We start from the raw sequence: 13,900 nt of genomic DNA on the forward strand, positions 1-13,900 counted from the left end.
ATGGGTGTATACATGAGTGTGTAAATGAGTATCAGTGTGTCAGTCAGTGTTGGGGAGTGACAAGTAGTGATGCTATTAACTCAGGCATGAGAGCTGCTCAGTAATTTTCAAAATAGCGCAGCTCATGTAGTAACGAGCTATTTTTCAACTAGCGATGTAGCTTGACAAAATGCTACATTGCTGTTTATTCAGTCATGTATTGTGTACACAGTCTTAACCATCCAACAGTAATCATACACACTTTTCTAGAATGTTCTCTCTTTCTCTCTCAAGTAGTGTTAGGAAGACCAATTCATTTTAGCGAATTGGTTCGTTTGAGTCGTCACTCAAAAAGAGTCTTTGGTCATCTTTTTTTGTAGCAAAATATTTAGTCAAATAAATATTTAAACTGCCGTTTACTTTGATTAATTTACAGACGCAGCTTTCAAAAGCATGTGTTTTTTCATGCGACCCATCACACATAAACACGCAGCGTTGGTCAAGATGGCTTCTTATGATTTAAATACATTTGCTCCGAATCTCACAATTTCCACCAGGTGGCACGTAGGACGCTAAAGCAAGAGCCCCCACAAACGTTACCGTTACTGCATCTGTGGTTGCATCACGTCTCATGCTAATTTTTTGTAACCATGTAAAAAATTTATTATAAAATATTAAATGTAGGCTATAATTCACGCTGATGGGATCTGGTGAAGTGAAAAGGTGATTGAAAGTGAGACTGATATTATTACATGAGTGTTTCCCAAATGTGGGCTACATACAGTTGTGCTCAAAATATGACTGATCATGCAAAAAAAACTGTCTTTTATTTAAGTACAGTGATCATATGAAGCCATTTATTATCACATAGTTGTTTGGCTCCTTTTTAAATCATAATGATAACAGAAATTACCCAAATGGCCCTGATCAAAAGTTTACATACCCTTGAATGTTTGGTCTTGTTACAGACACACAAGGTGACGCACACAGGTTTAAATGGCAATTAAAGGTTAATTTCCCACACCTGTGGCTTTTTAAACTTCAATTAGTGTCTGTGTATAAATAGTCAATGAGTTTGTTAGCTCTCACATGGATGCACTGAGCAGGCTAGATACTGAGCCATGGGGAGCAGAAAAGAACTGTCAAAAGACCTGCGTAACAAGGTAATGGAACTTTATCAAGATGGAAAAGGATATAAAAAGATATCCAAAGCCTTGAAAATGCCAGTCAGTAGTGTTCAATCAATTATTAAGAAGTGGAAAATTCGGGGATCTCTTGATACCAAGCTAAGCTCTGGTAGACCAAGAAAGATTTCAGCCACAACTGCCAGAAGAATTGTTCGGGATACAAAGAAAAACCCACAGGTAACCTCAGGAGAAATACAGGCTGCTCTGGAAAAAGACTGTGTGGTTGTTTCAAGGAGCACAATACGAAGATACTTGAACAAAAATGAGCTGCATGGTCGAATTGCCAGAAAGAAGCCTTTACTGCACCAATGCCACAAAAAAGCCTGGTTACAATATGCCCAACAACACCTTGACACGCCTCACAGCTTCTGGCACACTGTAATTTGGAGTGATGAGACCAAAATAGAGCTTTATGGTCACAACCATAAGCGCTATATTTGGAGAGGGGTCAACAAGGCCTATAGTGAAAAGAATACCATCCCCACTGTGAAGCATGGTGGTGGCTCACTGATGTTTTGGTGGGGTGTGAGCTCTAAAGGCACGGGGAATCTTGTGAAAATTGATCGCAAGATGAATGCAGCATGTTATCAGAAAATACTGGCAGACAATTTGCATTCTTCTGCATGAAAGCTGCGCATGGGACGTTCTTGGGCTTTCCAGCACGACAATGACCCCAAGCACAAGGCCAAGTTGACCCTCCAGTGATTACAGCAGAAAAAGGTGAAGGTTCTGAAGTGGCCGTCACAGTCTCCTGACCTTAATATCATCGAGCCACTCTGGGGAGATCTCAAACGTGCGGTTCATGCAAGACGACCAAAGACTCTGCATGACCTGGAGGCATTTTTCCAAGACGAATGGGCAGCTATACCACCTGCAAGAATTTGGGGCCTCATAGACAACTATTACAAAAGACTGCACGCTGTCATTGATGCTAAAGGGGGCAATACACAGAATTAAGAACTAAGGGTATGCAGACTTTTGAACAGGGGTCATTTCATTTTTTTTCTTTGTTGCCATGTTTTGTTTTATGATTGTGCCATTCTGTTATAACCTACAGTTGAATATGAATCCCATAAGAAATAAAAGAAATGTGTTTTGCCTGCTCACTCATGTTTTCTTTAAAAATGGTACATATATTACCAATTCTCCATGGGTATGCAAACTTTTGAGTACAAATGTATTATATGGGCACTGCGAGGTCCTGGAAATGCTTTTATTTTAAAAGATATTAATGTGTCATTTTGTAAAAATAATTGGATTAGAAATTTTTTTGTTTGTTTGTTTGTTTTATACAGATATAAATTCTTAATTTCACTGCTAATCATATAAAAATGATATTTGATTAAATGTAACATTGTTATTGAGAGTTGATTATACCTGTAAAACAGACTACTCCCCGATTTCTTATAGGGCCATTGGATTCTTAAATTTGTGAACCTCTGAATTTAGATTAGCCTACATTTGTAATTCTTCATGCAGTGATTAGCCTAAACTGTATATTTAATTCCCACTTTAATTAACGATCAGGGACTAAAAACAGTTCAAGGTACAAAAACCGAAACCAAATTTTTTTTGCAGAACGTAACCGAAAACGGGAACGAAATTAACAGTTATTAACTTTTATTTTGTTCTAACCAGTTAACAATTGGAAAAGAGGCAGCGTGGAACTGGAATGAAAAAATACCATTTCTGTTCAGAACAAACCAAAATGAAAAACATTTCGTTTTTAGTCCCTGTTAAAAATACGTGTATAAAATTAGGGTGGTAGAGTATGAAATTAGGGTGTTACAGATTTAATGTAAATGTGATCAAATTTGAAGCATCAATAATTGAGATTTGTTATTATGCCAGATGAAAACTGCTCTGATTTTTAAAAGGTTAAATATTCTATTATATGACAAAAAAGATTTCCCCTCTTAAATATATTTAGATATAAATACATTTAAGCTATACCTTCAGAATACTTTTTGCTATTAACCTGAAGTGTAGCTAACTACTTTTAAGAGGGGTAGCTTGACTGTAGTTTAACTACTAATTAAGAGGCATGTAGCTTGCCCAGTTACAATTTTCAAGTAACTTCAACAGTGGTGATAGTCCTCCAGCCGAAAAACACCTCTGCTCCATCAAAAACCACACAAACCCTGATGAGTTCTGGGATCTTGTAAGTACTTGTTCGAGTGGGTGTAAGAGAGAGAACGACAGAAAAATCTCTATTTTGAGAGCACACTGTGCTTTCCATTAAGCAGTTCAGCCAAACCACACACATGGAGGCAAATATACAGTTTACACAGACACACACACACACACACACTTTTTCAACAAGCACTGCCACACAATTCCAAAACAATGTGTGTTAAAGTTATTGGTCGTGCTTGGGAAGCTATCTTGAGACTACAGCTTGCAGGGCTACAAGTTACTCTACAAGTTACATAATGTACAAACCCATATGACTTTATTTCTTCCATGGAACACATAAGGTGGTGTCAGTAGTGATGTTTTGTTTGTGAACAAATCAGTCTTATGTGAACGTATTGTTCTCGCACACCTCAGCAACTGACTCATGTTTCTCGTTCACTGACGTCTCTCCCTTTCGAAGCTAATGAGCTCTAGTTTGAATCGTGAGACTGCTTTGGTGGCTTTTTATACCTGTAAAGACTGACTATGACGTGAGCCAATTGCATTCAGGTGCAGGCTGATTGTTCAACCCGCTGAATGAATTTTTTCGGCCCACTGAACGAATGCGCCCCTTCACTGAACCAGTCGGTCGTTTGAGTCTGAATGAGAGGTGTCATTCATGAACGAACTAAATGTACTTGTATCTCAAAGATCTCAAAGACTCGAGAGGCATGTCATTTGATCAGTTCGGCATGTGACTAAATCGCGCTCAGAAAGAAGAAAAAGGGGTGAAAATTGATCCTGCACTTTTTCTATATCTTGGTAAAAATGAAGCCCAGCATTTGACAAAATATGGGAAAAATAAGACCTGCTTTCTTGTCACTTGTGGAGAAAATGGTTACGGCATTTAAACTATTTTCAAAGTGTCTCGTGCGTGAGCCAATGGCATTCAAGTGCTGGCTGTGAAGGAGCATGTCATTGGTTTGACTCACTGAACGAAGACACACTTTCACTGAACTAGAAATCGGTCCATTTGAGTCTGAACGGGACATCTTATTCGTGAAAAATCTAAATGTACAGGTACACTCGTTCGTGAATGAAATGAATGAAACTATCATCTCATTCGTGAACGTAGATTTTAAGAATGTAGACTCGAAAGGAGGCATATCATTCATTTAGTTCAGCAATCTTATTCAAAAAGTGGCCAGATGAACTATGAATAAAAGTGAGTGATGATTACACATTACAAAAATATGATCACACGAGAAGTCTGCATGTTGTTTCAGAGAGTTCCGTTACCCTAGGATCGGTCACATTATGCCGACTCACTGACAAGCAACATGTCCCATCATAAATTTTTGCTTCGGCTTCAGTTTGTTTTCCTTCCCTTGTGGAATGACCGGAAGCACGTTATGTCAGCAGGGTGAGAAACCCGGCTTCAGATCCCACATTGAAACCAGGAAGTAATCATGTTCGCATAATCAGTGACGAGCGCGATTCAAAGATTCCATTTTTTCCACTAACATTACATTTTTACTTCACTGTTGGTTAGGTTTGGATTTGGAGTTTGAGTAGGAGGGTGCAGTTTAAAAAATACGCATTTCTCTTAACTGCATTACAGCCTGTACAGCTGAAAACCACTCGCTTCACAATTCGCTTTTGGCACCCCTGCGTGGACATTTCACCCAGAAAATGGAGTTTACACATGCCCATTTGTCCAACAACACTTACCACTTTGGCCACTGGGGGCAATGTTTCATATTTCAGTAAACACAGACCGATTTTAGCTAAAGAAAAGTCAACCTACTGTTTCAGATTTCACTGTGAGATCAGTCTGTATACAAAGACGTACGGATGATATTGAAACTGAAAATTTTTTTTTAGACTATTTTATTGTTTGTTTTTTGTAAATCTTTATAAAAAGTTTTGCTCCGCAGTTAACAATATGATGAATACGCTTTTCTGTCATTTGTGAGGAAATGGTTATGATGCTTAAACGCTCTGCTTAAGTCTCTTAGTAGAATTGTAGACACATACGTTTTATTGAAGGATAATTGCCTTGTTCCAGTCGTGAAGGACTCTGCTTTTGGTCCAGTGCAACTGACTATTCAAAATGCAAAAGACGCTCAAATTTCTGCCATCTACTGGTGCGTAATTTGAAGAAAAGGTCAATGAACAAATCAATTAACAAATCTGGTAATGAATCTTTTGGTGAATGTGTAACCGGTCCTGCTTAAACCTCTCCGAGCAGGATTCGAACTGGGGTCAGCCGGCATGGGAGGAGGGCGTGCTAACGAGGAGGCTAAAGGCTACAGCCCCTAGCGTCAGTCGCTAGTGCACCTCGAGGCCAGGGGAGTGAGGTTTACACATACTGCACAACTATCACATACCAGCTGGCTCCTGTTACAAATGGATTAAAAAAAAACTTCACTGGGATGAATAAAAATACCCATCACTAGATGTTAGGCAGAACGACAGCCTCAGTCACCATTTACTTTCATCTCCTTATGTATTCCAGGATTGGAACGACACAAGGGTAAGTAAATGATAATAGAATTTTCACTTTTGGGTGAACTATCCCTTTCAGTGCTGTAGAAAACAGAATAAAACAATCTAAGTGCTCCCTGAAGAAGACAGAGAGGAAGTTGGATGAAGGGATTCCAGTTTGTGGATGAAAAATGAGGAGAGAGGTTGAACGGATCCTAGAATTCCTGTAGAAGTATGTGAGGGAATGATTCTGACCCTCTCCAGGCACCACAGTTCCTCTTCAGCTCTAACAAACATCTCAATTATATCAAAGCCACTGCAACAGACCATCATCACAGTGGAACATTAAAGAGTCAGGATTCCTCTGGGTCTACTAGTAATGACCGAGCAGACAGATTTGTGTATGGATGCCTGTATTTGTGTCCAGTCTGGCTGACCAGAGACATGGCAACAAATCAACCCTCCTGCTACACCTCATTGACTGCTTCCTTGTTCCTGCTTTCAGCATCATTTAATCCAGAATTTTCCCTTTTACATCTAATCCATTATTTAGCATGGCTAACTCCAGCCTTTCTTCCCTCCTCTCCAATAAAAACAAAACAGGAAAAAAAAGTTGGTAGGGACAAACTTTGAATGTTGCATTGACAGATTTACCTGAAAAAAAAAATAAAAAAAATAAAAGGCTTTTGAAGGTTTTTTAGGCCTTGATAGACAGACAGATAGATTAATCATATTGTCATTGCTGTAGAAGTTAAAGAAACATACAATCATGACACAGATTATTAAACACAATAACATCCCAATTCTCCAGATGTGGATGATAGCTAGGTGGTTAGTGGGTGGTTTCTAAAAGGCACTGATAGGAAGTAACTAGTGGGTTGCTAGGACACTGCAAGGAAATCATGGATGGTTGCTAAGGTGTTGTGGTGATTGCCAAGGTATTGTTGGGGTGTTCTGGATGGATATAATGTGGTGGCTAGGCCGTTAGAGACCTTAATGACTGTGCCGAGTTTGGTGGAATTAGTTTAAAAGCCCTAGGAGGAATTACAGTCAGAAATTGTAGATGGAAGTCTAGAGAATTTTGTGTTGTATGCTACAGGAAAACTGTGGCTCCGATCAAATCGAAAAGATAATGGTAACACCAAGTCTTTACGGCCTGAAGGTCTAGGAGGAATTACTAAGAAATGTTCAAGGGAATGTCCCACCAGCCTTCTTAAAGGGATGGTTCACCCAAAAATTTACATCACACAGACTTTTGAACCCAACTGTATGTCTTCATTGGTAGTTGCTTCTAACATAGTCCAGTGCTTAATGTCACTTTGGTTACCATATTGCCTGGTCTCAGGCCTCCCTCGAGCTTAATTTGGAAGCATAAAAATCTTTAAAGGACCGACCATTTCTGACAGGGGAATTGGGATGTTGTGTTTAATAAGCTGTGTCATGAATGTATGTTTATTTAACATCCACAGCACTGATAATATGACTGGAATGTCTTCAGCCATCAAAAAGGTCCTGCTTGTTTTTTCCTGTTCTGACATCAACCTAGATACTTCTGTGGGATTGAGCACATTTCGAAATAGGTTAACAATTTTCCAATAACTTTCCCACAAACTTTATTTGCTCCATTTTAGCTTTTGGGACTGGATCTGGAATTTTCTCTCTCACATTATTAGCCCATTCTTCCTCTTATTTTTTTCTCTAAGAAGCATGAGGATAGCATTATCTGGTTAGCAGAGCAGCACTAATCCATGACACTTTCCACAAATAGAGTACAATTGAGGGGTGGGGTATTTTGCAAACCTTTTTAAGTAACTAATTGTAAAACTACGGCTGGGTGATTAATCAAATTTATTTTCAATTACGATTTTGGCATCCAACGATTATGAAAATTATTATACCATTATTGTGCCATATTCCGTTTTGCAATGAAAAACGGCAGCATTATATCTTTAAAGCATCCTTTATTAAAGTTTAAATAATAAGGAAGCGGGTTATGAAAAAAAAAATCAGAAACTGGTATTTCTCTGTGTGGTCAGCGGCACATCCATGAGTTGTGTGAAGTGACCGGGGAAGAGACTGAATCTTCTCCCGGATGATGCACACTCTGGTGCGGGAACGCTCATCACTCACGCACGTTTGCTGCAGCTAGATTATAATGTGATGCTCGCAAAGTAGTGAATCATAATATATTTGTTACGTTCAATGTGTGCATCTTATCATGAAGAAAACAGCTCAATTAAGAAAAGAACGTTTGAAAAGATGGATCGCAGTGAACATAAAAGGTGAGGGAGTGTAGTCTTAGCCCATTATACACTGGAACAAAATACGTCTTTTTTGGCTTGTTTTGCAAAATAATATCTAAAACTCCTTTAAAACAACGTACATTTACTTTAGGAGCTATACTGCAGAAGAAAAAATTATTATCAGAGAATGCTGAATACAATATTTAATCAGGGCTCGACATTAATGTTGTCCGCTTGTCAAGCGGATTTTTGAAGGGGCAAGTGAAAGAGAATTTTTCTTGGCCAACTTGACAAGCAGACTGATTAAAACATCAATACCGAAAAAATAACCGGCTATATTTGTGATAGCCTAAGCCTGTGTCACTTATTAGAAAGTTAATATTCTTGTTCAGCTGTTGAAATTAATCCAAAGCACATAATTTTGTAATTCGCTAGCGATCTAGTAACAGCTGTGCCCTGTTTGTTTGACAATCTGATTGATTTACTAGTCTTGAATAATTACTTAAGACCTTGAAACCACTACCGACTACAGAAATGTTGGTATTGTGATAATGTATAGCCTTTATTGTACATGGTAGATCTTGCTGCAATAACATGATGAAAAAGTAGATCTCATTCCATAGAAGTGTGAGCACCCCTGCTGTTACTGGTGGCAATGGAGGCTTTCCTTTGACTGAATACCATATGTAACATAAAATAATTATCATATGGCAATAGCCTCCTCCCCTACCCAGTGCAGTTTACACTTCAAGTTCAAGTTCTGTTAAAATTTTTTATTTTTTAAGTTCAATAAATGCATGATGTAAAGCTCAATGAGTAATCGTATTAAATAATCAAATAATCATCTCAATATTGACCAAAATAATCGTGATTATGATTTTTGCCATAATCGAGCAACCCTAAAAACATCATATTTAGCTGTGTCCCAGCCGTTACAGCACTGTTTTCCCTCATTACAAAAAGTAGGCCTAATATTCTTATATATATATATATATATATATATATATATACACACATACACACACACACACACACACACACACACACAGATCAGCCTTTGTGCCACCAAAACAGCACCAACCCGCATCTCAGAATAGCATTCTGAGATGATATCTTCTCACCACAAATGTACAGAGTGGTTATCGGAGTTATCGTAGACTTTGTAAGTTCGAACCAGTCTGGCCATTCTCTGTTGACCTCTCTCATCAACAAGGCATTTCCATCCACAGAACTGCTACTCACTGAATATTTTTGTTTTTGGCACTATTCAGAGTAAATTCTAGAGACTGTTGTGTGTGAAAATCCCAGGAGATCAGCAGCTACAGAAATACTCAAACCAGCCCATCTGGCACCAACAATCATCCATGCGATTATCTAATCAGCCAATCGTGTGGCAGCAGTGCATAAAATCATGCAGATACAGGTCAGGAGCTTCAGTTAATGTTCACATCAACCATCAGAATGGGGAAAAAATTTGATCTCAGTGATTTGGACTGTGGCATGATTGTTGGTGCCAGACGGACTGATTTGAGTATTTCTGTAACTGCTGATCTCCTGGGATTTCCACACACAACAGCCTCTAGAATTTACTCCGAATGGTAAAAAAAAAAAAAAAAAAAAAATCTATTTTTATTATATATACATATATAAAATTGATAAATTGTGAATTTTATTTCGGTTTCGGATGTAGTGTTTCTTGCTATAACAGAAAAAAAAATTATATTCTGGAAAATAAAATGGCTTATATAATATTTAGATTGACGATTTTCTGAATATTTTCTGAAGGTTAAGAAAAAAATTATATATATTTTATATATTTTTATATATATATATATATATATAATTATATATTATGTATTTTTTACCCTATTTGTGGAAAGAGCCCTGTATGTAACTCATACATAATGAAGAACATGTTGATAGTGTTAATGAAGTCAAGGCTAAAAAGTGCTACAAGAAATGACAAACACATTGTTTCTTTCCAGACTCTCAACGATGTTCCAGATTAACCGTCTCCAGGTTGTGCCGATGAATCCATGCTTGATGAGGTGACCTTTTCAAAGTTTATATACTCACCGCCCGCTATGAAAATATTGGAGACTCCAGTCTTTTATTGTGGCACTTTAGAACATTATTTATGGATGGAATCAGTCTCATTTCCTAAGAGAACAATCTTTTGGAGTCCAAGCTCATTGTAAAGATGCATCGCAGCAAAATTGTGCCACTGAAAACCTGCTTTTCCCATGAAGTCATATACAGGCAGAGACTAAAGGGATTTATGAGCCATATTTCAGGAGTAAAACAGCAATCCTCTTCCGTGAGAAGACTCAATGTTCCATGTATTATGAACAAGAACACACATGGAAGCTCCTCAGATGCATTAGGCAGAACTAATGTCAATGTTCCACTGCAGATCCCAACAACGTTGAGACTTACCAGTTTTCATCTCACCAAGTTCACTTGCTTGTTTTTGTCAACTGGTTGCATGTCCACTACTAATGCAAATAGTAAGTGTTTTGTGGCTTTTAGTCCATGTCTGTTAGATTTGAGGGCATTTACACTAAATAATGTCTCAATTGTGACCATTTAAATTTTTGGCTGAATTATTCCTTTAATGGTTCAGAGCTATCATTTGTTCTTCTTCAGAGAGTAACCCTACCTGAGAGAGGGGTCTGGACTGTCTGTAGCTCTGTATGTTTTTCTCCTCCGAGGACCAGGAATGGAACTGCAGGCTAAAAAAAAAAAAGATAGAAAGAAATAGTTAAGTACAGTGTTGTGAAACATTATTAGCCTCCTTCCTGATTTCCTCTGTTTTTGTGTATTTTTCCATACTAAATTGTTTTAGATCTTCAAACAAGATAATATAAAACAAAGGCACCTTGAGTAAACATAAAATATAGTTTAAAAAACAAAAAACAAACAAAAAAAATATATATATTTTTTTTTTAAATTGAAGCAAAAATGTTATCCAACACCTATCACCCATGTGAAAAACTAACTGTCCCCTTAAACTTAATAGCTGGTTGTGCCACCTTTAGCAGCAACAACTGCAACCAAACGCTTGCGATAACTGGAGATCAGCCTTTTACAACGCTGTGGTGGAATTTTGGCCCACTCTTCTTTGCAGAACTGCTTTAGTTGGTCACATTGGAGGGTTTTCAAGTGTGAACTGCCCATTTATGGTCCTGCTACAGCATATCATTTGGATTCAAGTCAGGACTTTGACTAGGCCAGCCCAAAACTTTAATTTAGCTTCTTTTGAGCCATTCAGATGTGGACTTACTCCTATGCTTTGGATCATTGTCTTGCTGCATAATCCAGTTTCGCTTGAGCTCCAACTCATGGACTAATGACCGGACGCTCTCCTTTAAGATTTTCTAGTAGAAAGCAGAATTCATGTTTCCCTCAATTATTGCAAGTTGCCCTGGCCCAGCAGCAAAGCATCTCCACACCATCACACTACCACCATCATGCTTGACCGTAGGTATGATGTTCTTTTTGTGGAATTCTGTATTTGATTTACGCCAGATGTAACAGGACCCCTGTCTTCCAAACAGTTCCACTTTCGACTCATCAGTCACCAGAACATTCTCCCAAAAGGTTTGAGGATCATCAATGTGTGTCTTGGCAAAATTCAGATGAGCCTTACTGTTCTTCTGGGTTAGCAGTGGTTTTCGCTTTGCCGCTCTTCCATGGATGGCATTTTTGGCCAGTGTCTTTCTGATAGTGGAGTCATGAACAGTGACCTTTACTGATGTGAAAGAGGGCTACAGTAATTTGGATGTTGTCCTTGGCTTTTTAACTTCCTGGATGAGTCGTCACTGTGCTCGTGGAGGAATTTGGAATGTCAGCCACTTCTAGGAAGGTTCACTACTGTGCCAAGTTTTCTCCATTTGGAGATAATGGCTCTCACTGTGGTTCTTTGGAGTCCCAGAGCCTTTGAAATAGCTTTGTGACCCTTCTCAGACTGATGTATTTCAATCACCTTTTTCTTCATCATTTCTGGAATTTCTTTCGACTTTGGCATAGTGTGCTACTGGGTGCGACCCAGTAATGAGCAGTATTAATAGCGAAGCTATCAGCTTAACTAAATTTCTGAGTAGCGTGACGGTAGCTTTGCTAGTTTTTAAATAAGTAGCTTTTCAGTAGCAAAGCTATATTTTTGACAAGGTAGCAGCGTAGCGTTGACAAACTTGGTGTTTACTAATGGCAGTCTTGAATCAGAACAAAGATATCCTATCACAAATTAATCACTCATTTGAGTCGGTTCTTTACAATTAATTGGTCACACATGATAGGAAAGTGGTCTGAATCGGTTCGCAATTCAATCTGAATGACTCAGAAAGCTTTCAGCGCTAGCGCTGCTGAATCATTTGGCGTGCGCTCTCACTTGTCAACAAGCTCAAGGAATATTTTATAACACAGCAAATAAAGTCGAATCCAGGGCGTGCTGAGTGACTCCAGTCAGGCTTCCTCAGCAACCAATTGGCCCGGTTGCTAGGGTGGGTAGAGCCACGTTGGATTAACCTCCTCGGTCGCTATAATGTTGTTCTCACTCTCGGTGGCGCACGTGGCAAGTTGTGCGTGGTTTGACCGTCTCAGACGCGGAGGCAACTGAAATTCATCCTCCACCAACCCGATTGAGGTGAGTCACTACACCACCAAGAGGACCTAGAGCGCACTGGGAACTGGGCATGCCAAATTGGGGAGAAAAGGGGACAATTTTTTTTTTCTTTTTTTTTTTTTTTAAACACAGCAAATAAAGATAAAGCTGGTTACAGTGGATCTACACTCAATGGATACCAAACCTACAAATACATCCTATCGTTTGCCAGCGATAAAGAAAGTCTTTATTAAGTTCAATACGTGTGCAGCTTGTGAACGACTTCTGCAGGTAAAGAAATTTTCCAACCAAAAGAGTATAAAAACACAAAAGGTATTTGGCCTCTTATCAGAAGCTTCCAGTACATACAGAAGATAGAGAATAACTAGATATAGAATTACAGGATAAGATGAATAGTATACTGTATGTACGTAGAGTTTTTATACAGAAATGTGCAAATGAAATTACATTTAAATAGGTATGTGTTTGTAGAGGTAGTAGTATAAATATGAAAAATAAAATGTAAAAATAGGGATTTTACACGTTGAACACATGGGTTTGTATAGGTAGCATGTCTAAATATGAATATAAATGTTTGCTTTTTTTTACGTGCACATACGTATTGCACCTACTATATACTTGTAAACTGAATTGCACTAAACTGTAATATACTGTACCATGGCTTTGATAAACGTCATGTGAATATGTCTTTTAGGTGCTTTGTCTATGACAGTATGTTGTGCATCTGCGGTTGAAAAAAAAAATTAAGAAGCTTACATGTAAGCTACTTTTGGCATGTAGCTTGTAGTGGAACATGCTACTTTTTCCTGAAGTGTAGCTTGTAGCTTTTAGCTTAACTTATTTTTTTGTTGAGTAGCTTGCCCAACACTGGTGAGACCATTTAGCAAACTTCATGCTGCTGAAAACATTCTATTTAGGTGTTAATTTGACTGAACAGGGCTGGCAATAATCAGGCCTGGGTGTCTAGTCCAGCTGAACCCCATTATGAATGCAGTTTCATAGATTTGGGGATTTAGTAACTAGGCCCAGTTGGTACTAGATAACTTTTTTGCTTCAATAAATAACATTATCATTTAAAAACTGTATTTTGCGTTTACTCAGATTGCCTTTGTTTTATGTGAGATTTTGTTTGAATTTTTGAAACAATTTAGTATGAGCTATACACAAAAACAGAAGAAATCAGGATGGGGCAAATACCTTTTCACAGCACTGTACACCCTACAAAGAGCACAAGGCATTTCTGCACTGATGTGTTTTGAATTTTG

At 38.3% G+C, this 13,900-nt stretch overlaps 1 protein-coding gene across 2 annotated transcripts in view; it reads right to left on the minus strand.

Moving 5' to 3' along the window:
- Positions 1–13,900, minus strand: part of LOC127424313 (PDZ and LIM domain protein 2-like) — a 129,622-nt gene that overhangs the window by 49,601 nt on the left and 66,121 nt on the right. For both annotated transcript variants that reach the window (XM_051669382.1, XM_051669381.1), the window contains exon 6: positions 10,671–10,743. In XM_051669382.1, coding sequence (XP_051525342.1) covers positions 10,671–10,743 — 73 coding nt within the window. The remainder of the gene's footprint in view (positions 1–10,670; positions 10,744–13,900) is intronic.

Source organism: Myxocyprinus asiaticus, chromosome 33 (genome assembly GCF_019703515.2).
Source record: "Myxocyprinus asiaticus isolate MX2 ecotype Aquarium Trade chromosome 33, UBuf_Myxa_2, whole genome shotgun sequence".
Taxonomy (NCBI): Eukaryota; Metazoa; Chordata; class Actinopteri; order Cypriniformes; family Catostomidae; genus Myxocyprinus; species Myxocyprinus asiaticus.